The sequence below is a fragment of the Contarinia nasturtii genome, unplaced genomic scaffold, assembly GCF_009176525.2.
Source record: "Contarinia nasturtii isolate CC-2019 unplaced genomic scaffold, AAFC_CNas_1.1 Cnas_scaffold_2108, whole genome shotgun sequence".
In the NCBI taxonomy this organism is placed as follows: domain Eukaryota; kingdom Metazoa; phylum Arthropoda; class Insecta; order Diptera; family Cecidomyiidae; genus Contarinia; species Contarinia nasturtii.
The window spans coordinates 161,459-173,315 of NW_022199438.1; the positions used below are offsets into that span (position 1 = coordinate 161,459).

The 11,857-nt window shown below is 33.6% G+C and overlaps 4 protein-coding genes across 6 annotated transcripts in view; 3 read left to right on the top strand and 1 right to left on the bottom strand.

The window, feature by feature from the left end:
* The window catches only part of LOC116347780 (zwei Ig domain protein zig-8-like), an 86,592-nt gene extending 83,807 nt beyond the window's left edge, over window positions 1-2,785 (top strand). For both annotated transcript variants that reach the window (XM_031778507.1, XM_031778508.1), the window contains exons 6-9: window positions 1,353-1,516; window positions 1,627-1,898; window positions 2,087-2,192; window positions 2,337-2,785. In XM_031778507.1, the coding sequence (XP_031634367.1) occupies window positions 1,353-1,516; window positions 1,627-1,898; window positions 2,087-2,192; window positions 2,337-2,464 (670 nt within the window). In that variant the 3' untranslated portion in view covers window positions 2,465-2,785. The remainder of the gene's footprint in view (window positions 1-1,352; window positions 1,517-1,626; window positions 1,899-2,086; window positions 2,193-2,336) is intronic.
* A 2,064-nt stretch (window positions 2,786-4,849) lies between these two features.
* The window catches only part of LOC116347788 (serine protease easter-like), a 31,022-nt gene continuing 24,014 nt past the window's right edge, over window positions 4,850-11,857 (top strand). Inside the window, exons 1-2 of one of the 2 annotated variants that reach the window (XM_031778520.1) lie at window positions 4,893-4,923; window positions 5,042-5,150. In XM_031778520.1, coding sequence (XP_031634380.1) covers window positions 5,090-5,150 — 61 coding nt within the window. In that variant the 5' untranslated portion in view covers window positions 4,893-4,923; window positions 5,042-5,089. Of the gene's footprint in view, window positions 5,151-11,857 lie in introns of both variants that reach the window. The other variant, XM_031778518.1, reaches the window with a different exon arrangement.
* Window positions 6,440-8,753, bottom strand: LOC116347786 (neuroglian-like). Its single transcript, XM_031778516.1, has 3 exons — window positions 8,300-8,753; window positions 7,830-7,998; window positions 6,440-7,748 (listed from the first exon to the last, which is right to left on the bottom strand). Exons 1-3 carry the CDS (start codon window positions 8,379-8,381, stop codon window positions 6,506-6,508), a joined length of 1,494 nt encoding a protein of 497 aa, XP_031634376.1. The 5' UTR covers window positions 8,382-8,753; the 3' UTR covers window positions 6,440-6,505.
* Window positions 9,606-11,563, top strand: LOC116347787 (BTB/POZ domain-containing protein 3-like). The gene is made up of 2 exons (XM_031778517.1): window positions 9,606-9,767; window positions 9,893-11,563. The coding sequence occupies exon 2, from the start codon at window positions 9,937-9,939 to the stop codon at window positions 11,278-11,280; it is 1,344 nt and encodes a 447-aa protein (XP_031634377.1). The 5' UTR covers window positions 9,606-9,767; window positions 9,893-9,936; the 3' UTR covers window positions 11,281-11,563.

Sequence of the window (11,857 nt, forward strand, 5' to 3'; positions counted from 1 at the left end):
GCTATTACAATTGTAATGTTAGATTTTAGCATTACCAGTAATAGCTATTGCTATTCTCATAACCTTACTGACAATACTTCGTTACAATAATAATGTGTTACTCAACGCTGCCGCTAATGTCAAAAATCTAACATTAATATTGAGACTTTTCAACACAACTTTAAGTTGAAAATATATTTACAATAGATGGCGTCTGTGTCCGCTCTAAGCTCATCATTGAAATTGCTCATCAACCCAATCAATTTCAATGATGAGCTTAGAGCAGACACAAACGCCATCTATTGTAAATATATTTTCATCTTAAAGTTGTGTTGAAAAGTCTCAATATTAATGTTAGATTTTTAACAATACGGGTAACATATTGTTATTGTAACGAAGCATTACTGTAATGCTATTACAATTGTAATGTCAGATTTGTAGCATTACAGTAATATCTAATACTAATAGTAGTAGCTATTACAAACATTTATGTTAATGTAATGGTTAGTAACATTACAATTTTGATGCCGGTAAATCTGTATTCGGGCAAATGGTAAAATTTGTCCATCTCAAGTGATTCATACAAAAAAAAATGTTTTTTGCAAAAAATTGCTACTTTTTCCGAAAACGGATTGTTTTCCCAACTTTTTGAGATCATAGTTGACATTTGTTCGCAACGACATTCAAAATTAAGATGACCTATGGAGAAATTGACAATTTTAAAAAAAGTATTACCAATTCACTATTTTTACTCTTTATAATAGCGATGAGTGGTGTTCAACAAAATCAATCCCTGGTTAGTTCGACTTTTTTTTATCGTATATATGAACAATTGTGATGATGAGCCAATGAACGAGTCGAGTACATTGAATGAGTGAAACTAAAAATATAATTAAACCCGATACAGTTAATATGCTCGGTATAAATTTCCCATGAGACATGTCTGGTTAGTTTGATGTTGCGATAGATGAGGGAGAGAAATTTCTCACGCATTTTGTCTATACCATTCTGTTAACACGTTGTGATTCAATATCGCCATCGAGCAAGTAATGTGCAATTCCTGTGAATAGGATAATAGTAATAAAGTCGACTTCAATTAGATTATTGCTCGGGCAAATGAGAGTGTGTGCATTTCGATGGTCGTAAATATGATTACAACAAGAGAATAGATGTAGCGATTGCTGATGGCAATGCTGTTATGCGATTGGAATGAGTCAAGTAATCGGATTGTCCAGTTTTGTTTCCACTAATTTTTCGCTTGTTTCCTGTGGGACAATTTTGCCCACAGAAAACTAAACTGAACATGAGAATGATGATTGGCTACAAAAATTCGCCAATTTTTTTTATCTCTTTGTCTGTTTCCATTTGCACAGGATTACATTCATAGCGGACGAGAGATTTCAAGCGTATTTCAAAGAAGAGTCAAAACAATGGGTGCTGCAAATTAAATACGTGCAACCAAGAGACGAAGGACTATACGAATGCCAAGTGTCTACTGAGCCGAAAGTCAGTGCACGCGCTTATTTGCATGTGGTTGGTAAGTGTGGAAAAACAATAAGCTCTTTAATTACATCGAGACGAGGTAGAAGAGAATGAGACATTTGTATTCTTGTATTTTAACTACGTGTTTTGCATTTTATTTCACAGTGCCCAGAACCGAGCTCATTGGTGACTCCGATCGATACGTAAAAACTGGCAGCACAGTTCATTTGCAGTGCATCATTTATGGAGCTATTGAGCCACCCACGTACATCATGTGGTATCATGATTCGCATCCAATTCATGCCGACAACAAATTCGGTTACAAAATGCACTTGATTAAATCAAACATTTTACGGAACAACAACGATGGCATCAAATACGAACTCAACGATCTCGTACAATCACCACTGGACGATAATATTCAACGTCAAAATTCGGTTAGCTCACATTTAACACATTTTATGGTTGGATTTTAACAAAGACGTAAGACGTCTTTGTGTGTGTGTCAGGATGTTCGACGTCACTTGATTTGATGAAAAAATTTATAGATCTTATGGAAGTTTAATGCATTCATTTTTCATTCGACGCTAATTTTCTCTTCCTCTTTCCCTCTCTCTCGTTGAAGGTTGGTTCATTGCTCATCGAATCCACCAAAAAGTACCATAATGGTAATTATTCATGCAATCCATCGAACAGCGCACCAGCCACAGTCACTTTGCATGTCATCAGCAGTAAGTTCAACCACGTTTTGCTTTCAGCCAGCACATTGAACTCTTTCTTGAGCTCAAAAAATACATATCACTTCGACATGTTGCGGAATGTTTTTCTTTTTTGTAAAAAATTAATATTTTGGTCATTTTTCGTTCATTTTCTAGGCGAATCTTCTGCGTCAGCGGTCACATCGTCGGCAAGTCAAAAGCATTTGCTTTCATTCTTCTTTTACGCGTTCTGTGTAATTGAAATACTTTTGACGATAGCACTGCCGCACCTCAGACGAACGTGATTTCAACGCAATCCACAGATGTCGAATTTAGCATTTGAGCAGTAATAAAAACAAAATAATAACACAATTTATTAAGTAAATAATTTAGACTTGAATTACGATTTTTAGCCCGATTAGTTCATAAATATAATTATTTCGATATAATGTTAGTTTAAATGAAAATTAATCTAGAATATAAGATAAAACATCACATTTTTTGTTTTCGTTTAATTTGGAATGAGCCACTTTTGAATTGTATCGAAACGATTTGACAGAGCAACCAAGTCAAGGTTCAAGACAGATTGATTTTATTCATGTAAACTCGTTTGGTTTATTCAATAAAGCGCATACAATTAATCGAAATCAATTTTGGTGGCAATTTTATTTTCATTTGCGTTATTTTGCAGCTTGAACGGGGTGTAATCGAAGTTTCTTCAAAACATGATTGAATTTTCGATTAAATACGATATACGTAAGTAACTGAAAAGGTAAGATGCATTCATTATGCGGTTTTACTCTTCCGCACACCAAAAGATTCGAAATCTGTCTTTACGGAATGATTAGGGATTGCGAGGAGTTGAGCTGACTAAATTTTGAGCGATATTTGTTGTTCAGTGTAAATTTTGGGCGTCGAAATGTTATCAATAGGAAATACCAGTTGATGCAAAAAAAACCACAACAAATACAAGTTTTTTATAAAGTCTACGTTTTACTCATTTTTGTTATTCGAAGAATGAAAAAGTGAAAATAAATATTTAAAACTCACTTTCAATACAGTGCAATTACATCATTAACAGAGATAAATGCTATGACAAGGGCAATAGTTGATAATTATAAACTCGTACACACAATTAAATGGGTACGCGATTTTTTTCATTTTGCTTCACAGAAAAAATTTGCGTATATTTTGAATCCAGAAATCGGTTAAAGTCAGAGTGGAATAATTTTTGGATTTTTCAACGAGAATTCAATCTGTATTTCAACGATCAAATAAAAAAAATCGTTATTTACACTGAAGTCTATTTTTTCACGTGACGATATGATCAACACGAGTCATGCGCATTACAGCTGTTGGCATGCAGCAGTAGAAAGACGGCCAAAAACAAAAAAAAATTCCGAGCAATTTTTCTCACTTTTCCAATGGAAAAATCGTAAAAATAACGAATCGAAGATAGAAGAATTTGATGTTCTATCATTTTTCGCCATTTTTCACCATGGAAGGTTTGTATGTACCGCTGAATAGTGATGAAGTCGCTCCTCACTCAAAAAGAATCTCCCATAAGAAATGTATACCGATTTTTTCTGATTTCTACTCCGCTGATAATGCAAAATATATACGGATGAATGGTAATGTCATATTTTGAATTGTTTTTTTACATCAATAGTCTTTTAATTGGCTAAAAAACTTTACTGTTCTCCGAAATTAGAATTTGGTGATTATTAAATTAGTATCAGTGCATGTTTGTTGTTCAATATCTTTTGGAAAATGAATAATCACTTGAAAAAAGAAGAAATTTGGAAAGAATGTTGAAAGTTAGACTTATCCGAAATAAATGCCCGAAAAATGACTGTTTGTGAAAAGAGAATACCTTTTGAGCTTTGAATTCGTGATAAATAATAGTTTAATCATTTTTAGAACGATTTTTTGTGCAATTCAGATTAGACTGTGTGCTCGCAAATAATCATAATTAAACCGATTTAAATAATGAAGGTTATTAAACTTATGATATGCCAAATGCCAATATACAGCGTATTTTACAATATTCATTCTGCAAGATAAGTATGTTTTCGTTTATTGTCCAACACAGCCATACCTGGGCACGGAAAAAATTTAAGGGGGTCAATCAGCCAATCAAAAACCCTAGCAAATCAAAAGAATTTTACTCTCAAAAAACCTTAGCAAAACGGAAGCTCGAACGATTTAAGAGGGGGAGATTATCCGGGCTTACACAGCTGTAAATATGTAACCTATGACAATGCTCTCTTTGACCTTGAAACATGACGCACTCTTTTTTTCAGTAAGTATTCTGCTGATAAGTAGGAAAGCTATACAGTACAACACTGACGTTATTGTTCATTTTTGTTCACTGTTCAAAGCACATTCGTTGCAAAAGCCGATGATGAATGTATCATGCGGCATGTACGCATGCTTAGATCCAGCTCTTGCGCCGATCCGTAAGATCTATCCTATCAAATAAAAATGTAAAAACCCAATGGACTTCTACAGAATTTGCGTAATGGGTTTTTTAAAAACATAACATATATAGAACATCATGAAAAAAGATAATGAAATAGAATAAATGGGAAAAAATTACGAAAGATTATGAAGAGATCAACATATCACGTTCAAGTTTCCACATATTCAATTGCAAACAGTCAAAATTCATAATACAATAATTCATATTGTCAATAACCAACAGTACAGTAAATTGGCCAGAGGCAACACATCAGTTACAAAAATAAACGAAGATTACCAACAAGTGATAGCAAAAAATATAATTCGTGCATTAAAATACAATCAAACACCATTATAAATCGCCCACAAACAAACACTTTATATAATTTATTTATTTCGTCTACAATTTATTTTTTAATCAGTTTCTTATAGGACTTTAAGCTGAACAGTCGAAGTACAGTTTAAAGAAAATGGGGAATTTTAATAAAATCTGCATGCTTTTAGCATTAGTATCGGCACTTGTGGTTGGACGTAAGTAAATAAAAGAATAGTTTTTTAGAAAAATGTATGTGAAGGGCAATTTAAAAAAGATAAAATTGAATATTTTCACTTATAAGATGTCGTGCAAGTGTCAAGTGTTAAATACTAGGGCTAGGTCACGGTTTTTAGATTTATTTATTCCTCCTGATTACTGTTTTATATTCTCAAATATCTTCTAGTTTTTTCCAATAAGCGTACAATTACAGCGATGTTTTGTTAATGGACACGAAATGACGAAATATTCACAAAACTTGGCAAATTCGAATATTTTAAACCAGCAGATATTACAATAGTTCTACAGCTTGAAAATATTTATGAAAATGCGAAAACAGTAAAATATTGCTTGATGTATGTATATCAAGCTTTAAAATCGTTTCGTTTTTTTGGAGGTTTATGACATAACTCAAGCAAGAACTAATTTTTTCGGACCCACAAATAATATATTTTTCCTTTTGTGGAAATTTCGTCCAAGAAAATTATTTTCCTTGCAAATGAAGTTTTTCCTAAGAGTTTGTATGGGAATCTGAAAACAACTTAATTTGTACTTTCTAACCCGAGTTTAAATTCTACGATTTTGATTAAAATTGGTCAGTTTGTAGCTCTTCAGATGCCCTTTCGAAAAAACATATACAGAATACTCGATCGACCTTATGTCAAGTGGATCTAGTACAACAAACTACCGAATTTCTGTGTATTTTCATGAATTATTCGACGAAAGTCGATATGGCTCAAATTCAAATCATATAATTTTGATTGGATTGGTTAATTTTTCTGCGGATCCTTCTGGGGCTTCGAAATAGTTTTTGAATTATACTCGTTTATGCATCGATACATCAAGCATTACTTCCAAGTACTTCCGGGCGATGTATTTTTTTTGTGCATTATACCACTTATGTATATATTCACTGATGCATAACGAGTGCTTGCTTATTTTTATTGTTGTAAATACATGAGTTTTGATCAAACACACATGATCGCGATTCGAAGCTTTGTGATGGGGACGGTTGGTCATAATTAGCAAACAAATAAACTTGAGTATGTCTTTGCTTTTCCTATTACTTTGAATCAGCGATTGTTTCTCTGAGAGGGAGGAAAATGAGAAGTAGGGTTATTTCATCACTCCAACCATCAGCTTTCAAAAACATAGAATACATTACCTTTCGAATTTTCAATGAATTATTTTTTATTTCGAATTTTTTCGCATAAAAAGATGTTGTTAGATTGTTTTTAAATGTTTCTATCTTTTGCGAATCTTTTAACACGAATTTAATACACAAAAAGATTGAAATAATATTTATTGAAGATTAAGAAGCGACAAAAACAAATACGTGTGTTTCAACATTAGTCTACGCAAAAAAAGATGTTGTATTCTCTGGAGTAAGTAAAGCAGGTGATGGCTTTGCAATATTCAAATAAACATCTTCGTAAATGTATCCAACTGAGTTGGAGGCATTGCAACCGTAATTGCCGATATCACTCCACGTAACATTTTCTATAATAATCGCATTTGGTTCAATGGTTATATGTGAATTTGCTTCGATCGGTTTCCCATTATAAGTCCATTTTATCGAAACATTCGGAACGCCGTCTGCTTTGCACTCAAATTTTGCAGTATCGCCGTCGTTTAAATGTTGTTCCTTTGGTTTAACAAGGAACAAAGGTGGGACATTAACAGTCAAATGGAATGAAAGCGTCTGTTTTTCTAAACTGGAGGAATCACAATCGTATGAACCTGTATCGTTTCGATGCGCTCTTCGGTCGGTAAGTGACATTTTATCATTAAGTAAAGCATATCCAAAAAGAAATCTTCTCACAATATAGTTAACATCTCCATCTTTTCTCCATATCACTATTGGATGCGGCTTTCCGTCAAAAATACAAAACATTGAAACAAATTCACCCACCATAACGTCTTCGTGTTCATTGCTTTTGTATACCAATGCATTTTTATTAAATGTGCTTTCAATCATTTGGCTACTTTCGCTCATAACGTTCAAATGGACTCGTTTCAATATTTGAAATGCTTTCACTGGCTCTATTGTGGCCACACACACATAATGAAAACCATCTTCAGATGCATCGTCGGTTGAAACATTGAAAAAATATAAATTCCCATGACGATCTAATGTAAAAGTTTCGCTCCATATGTCGGTGCCCAATTTCTCCATCGTATTGATCTTTTCAAATGTCATAAAATTTTCTTCGGTAGCGTTCAGTTTCACCCAGAAAACGAATGGCTTTGGCCACTTTGCTGGCGCTATGCATTCCAAACGGGCTGGATGCCCTTCTGTAACATTCACTGTTTCTGGTTTCACTTCTGTGGACGGATTCAGTTTAAATACTCGCACAAACACCGAATTCGATGTGGCGACACCATAATCATTCTGGCAAAAGCATTGATATTGGCCGTTATCTTCTTCGTGTGGATTGTTTATGATTAATGTTCCCTCGCCGAGTCGAAGCTCCACACGACTATTTGCAGTCCAATCGAAAGGTTTTCCATCTTTCGTCCAACGGTATTTGATATTAAAAACGTTGTTTGAAAATTTCAAGTGATTTGTTGAATCGTTTGAATGTATCCAACTGAAACTGAAAGCAAAAAAAAAAATGGATTTAATTACCTTTAGTCAACGTAATAAATGAATAATTTTTTAAAGTTTTGTTTTGCACCTTATCTCATCTCCTTCGTTTACTGTCGCTCTCTCTACCGCTATCTCTATCTCTGACTCTGCTTTGCATTTTAGTTCAAGCGGCTTATCATTTCCATTCGAATTATCGCCAATTGGATGAATTATTTCGGTGTTCGGCGGTTGTAATACAATTTTGGGTGGCGATACATCTTTTGGGCGAACGAGAAAACAAATTTAATTAAAAAATAGATTTAACGTAGCGGGAATAAAAAGAAATTATTATTGAAACGAAATTAAGTCAAGTTTTCCCTTTTTTGCTCACAAACATTTTAGCTCTCAATTTCAATTCAAATCCATGCACTTGATGGTGACGCATTGAGCGACCAAAACTGAACTGAATGTGACCAAAACAGAAAACTCCACTGAATTTTATTTTAATTATTATGCCACATAGTCTGCCAAAGACCTTTTAATAATGAATATTTATGTTTAAATTATTAAAATACATACGTAAAGCGTTTAATGAATGCACCATACGTGCAAACACCAATGTATAAAACAATAATATTTTCCACTCCTTTCTTCTTTCCATCACAAAATTAAATAGTCAAGTTTCACAGCGAAAAACAAATTGCTTCCGATGTTTTTCTTTTAAAATGTCACCAAACACAATAAAAATTTAAATATAAAATGTAGATAGTAGCCTACTGAAATGTTCAGCGATTAAATTATAATTTTGCTCTGCGTTTGGCTAGCGACGACGATAAAGACTGGACGAATTTTATAAATGGTTCTATGTAAGACGTAAGAATAATGTATAATCTTGTTTACAGTTTAACTCATGCAAAACGTAAACATATTCATCCAAATTTTGATATGAAATTTTTACATTAGACAATTTCAGTGGAATAAAATAAAATGTGTGTATTCGAATATGCCGAGAGCTTTGCTCTAATGAAAATATCACATGTGTTGTGTAACGAACTATTTCTTTCGGCACCCTACCATAGCTGTCCGGCTTTGATCTTGTTGAAATATGGAATTCAATATTGTGACATACATTCGATTGTGTTTTTAATCAACTGATTGGACATACTTTTAGATACACCTATTGTTTTTGGAATTACTAACTAGAACAAGATTTAAACTAGAACGCTAGAACGTAGAACGAATTATGATAAAATAGCACTGCACAATATTTATTGCAGAGTAGCTGCAACAAGGCGAAAACACCAAAAATAGATTATGTCATATAGCTCGCACGAAAGCGCATGGGCGTAAAGATTAGCACTGATAACACGATGTTTTTTTTTTGCTTCTATACTTTCTCAGATGCGTATTACGTACATTATATACATATGACTTGATAAGTCATGTTCGTGTCTTATCAGTGTGAAATTCAAGTTGACCCTGAACTTCAGTTCATTATATGTTTAATGAAAACAAAATATATCAGCATTATAAAAATTATTTCGCAAAACTACTATCAGATTCAGTTTTCTCCTGAATTCAAATTAACAGCAAAAGATATGTAATAAATGCATGTCATGGAACACAGTGCTGAAAAGTTCATCTTACGGATGTAAGACATTTTATTTTTTGTTAGTTTCAAATTTAGCGCTGACACATTACAATGAAGTTTTCGAGAGGGTGGGTTCAGTTTTGAACCTTCGAGCGCTGTGTTCGCATTCACAGCCAGATGACGCTAATGAGCCCAATTCCCTTTTACCTTTGCTTGTTAAATGACCTTTGATCTGTCAAATGGTACAACTCATTTGGATGAGAGCGTTGTTAAAATACACCCAGTTTAGTTTCAGTTGTCAAAGTGCACGAATCAGCCTCTTTTTCAAGGAAATTATTATTTATTATTAATTTATAAAAACTGTGCTCATCTTAAATAGTTTCTCTGCGAACTTCACAGCTAGACCATTAAATAAATTCTGTTCGCCTCCTCATTCAGTTTCATTTCACTAGATCCGTGAGTGTTTCAATTCATACTTTTCACATATGTCATTAAATTTATCAAAAAGTTTGCATATTTCACAAAAAATTATTTATAAATTTTCTTTTTCGTCACAATTTTTTACAATTTATTACTTTTAGAACATTATCAATTGAAGTTAATTACACGGTTAAAGCACCCAAATATGTCAACCGTTAACAAATGCGCGAGTACAGTTTACTCGAAAATTGGTGAAGAGCTGTATTTGAAAAGTGAATTGGCCGATGTTCATTTTGTTTTTAAGGTGGCCGATGGCGTATTTGAACGTATCCCAGCACACAAACTGCTATTGAAAAGCGTCAGTGATGTATTCCACACAATGTTCAATGAAACATGGAGAGAAAAAGTCGAAGTTGAAATTGTCGATACATCAGTCGTCGAATTCAAAGAATTTCTGCAATTCTTCTACTTTGAACAAGTGACCGTGACCACAGAAAACATTTCCAAAGTCATGTATCTTGGTGATAAATACAATGTTGCCGGTTGTATGAGCGTATGCGAACAATTTTTGATCAGTTCTCTGGATGATGGTAATCTTTTCCAGAATTATGAGCTCGGCATTTTTTTCAATCAACCAAAATTGAAGAAATATTGCGAAAGTGTAATCGCTGTCGATACAAAGAAAGTGTTGGCATCGGGAAATTTCATGGTGTGTGATCGAAAGGTGCTGAGTCACATTTTGAACATAGACACTTTGTCATGTACCGAAGCCGAATTGTTTGAGGCGTGCATGGAATGGACCAAAACAGCAGCAAATGTGGACAATTTGACACGGCAAGATGTTAATCGACAACTTGGCAATTTGCTTTACCAAATTCGCTTCAAATCGATGACATTGCAGCAGTTTGGAACCCTTATTCCATCGTATGGTAGTTTATTCTCAGCTGATGAATACAAAGATATTTCTCAGTCGACTGTGATGCCAGATTTCGAGTCAAATATTTTCAGCAACAACAAAAGAACTCCGTTTGAAAATCGTCAGTGGAATGAAGAGGAAAAGATTGAATGCAATCGTTTATTGTCATTAGGATTTTCAACTAATCCATATTATATCAAAAATATTGAAAAGACCACATTTTCTGTCAATAAACCGATGATATTGAAGAAAATTCGATGCTGCCGAATAAGCGAATATAAGTCGAATGTATACTTTCTTATGAAGGAACTGCCAACTGAAATAAAAATCGTTCAAATTAATGAATCGGTTCCATCAAATGAAAAATGCGTTCTGTATGATGGAAACACTCTTCTTAATTCTTGGGAGAGTACATGCATTAATTTGCAGAAACTAATTGTAGTGAAACCTGGATTTATGTATGAAGTACAATTGAAACAAACGCCACCGCCAAACTGCTGCACAGGAAGCTTACTAAAGTCAGAAATTGATATGGACCCGATCATCAATGTACAGTTTCATCAGGACCCCATCGATCCGGTCGACAAAGTTCCAAGAGGAACTATTCTGGCGCTTCAATTCTATCGAATTTAAGAGTGACTTTTCATATGGAAACATCGATCGAGATATGAATGTGGGGCTTCTCATGAGATTTTATTGAAATCATTTTGAAATCTAACACCAACATATAACTTCATTTTCATTTAATTCTCGGTAGAAGCCTCACATTCATTTTCGGACAATCATAATATTCATCAATGATTCACAACGCACACAAAAATAAATAATTTTCTACCTCAAAATCATTTCACTGTAACCCCATTTCCTATTCCAATATTTATGAAGAAAATAAATCAGAAAAATATTCCAAAACAAAGCTCTACTTCGTCGTTTTTTAAAATTGTTTTTCTTTATTTGTTTCTTTAAAAATGGCTCCATAATTCATTTGCGTGGTTGGATAATATTTCAATGTGGTTTGGTTTCAATCTCTGCTCAAAAGTCTTTTTTTAGTCTTTTGAGAACTTCTAAAATGCAACGATGTTTTATCAGTTTACCAGTGGAAACTTAATGTGGAATATTGTTGTGTCAAATTTTGGCTATATTTAGTCATATTTACATAGCACATATGAATGGGTAAGAATAATCATGAGCTCCAAACATTATTTAAAAA

What these genes read in the sequence shown, in the direction of transcription:
- LOC116347786 (XM_031778516.1), bottom strand. Translation starts at nt 8,381, where the DNA reads ATGGAAAGAAGAAAGGAGTGGAAAATATTATTGTTTTATACATTGGTG. An exon ending in GCATTCATTAAACGCTTTAC is followed by an intron (nt 7,999 to 8,299) that starts GTATGTATTTTA and finishes TTCGCCCAAAAG; the next exon opens with ATGTATCGCCACCCAAAATT. An exon ending in AACGAAGGAGATGAGATAAG is followed by an intron (nt 7,749 to 7,829) that starts GTGCAAAACAAA and finishes TTTTGCTTTCAG; the next exon opens with TTTCAGTTGGATACATTCAA.
- LOC116347787 (XM_031778517.1), top strand. Translation starts at nt 9,937, where the DNA reads ATGTCAACCGTTAACAAATGCGCGAGTACAGTTTACTCGAAAATTGGT.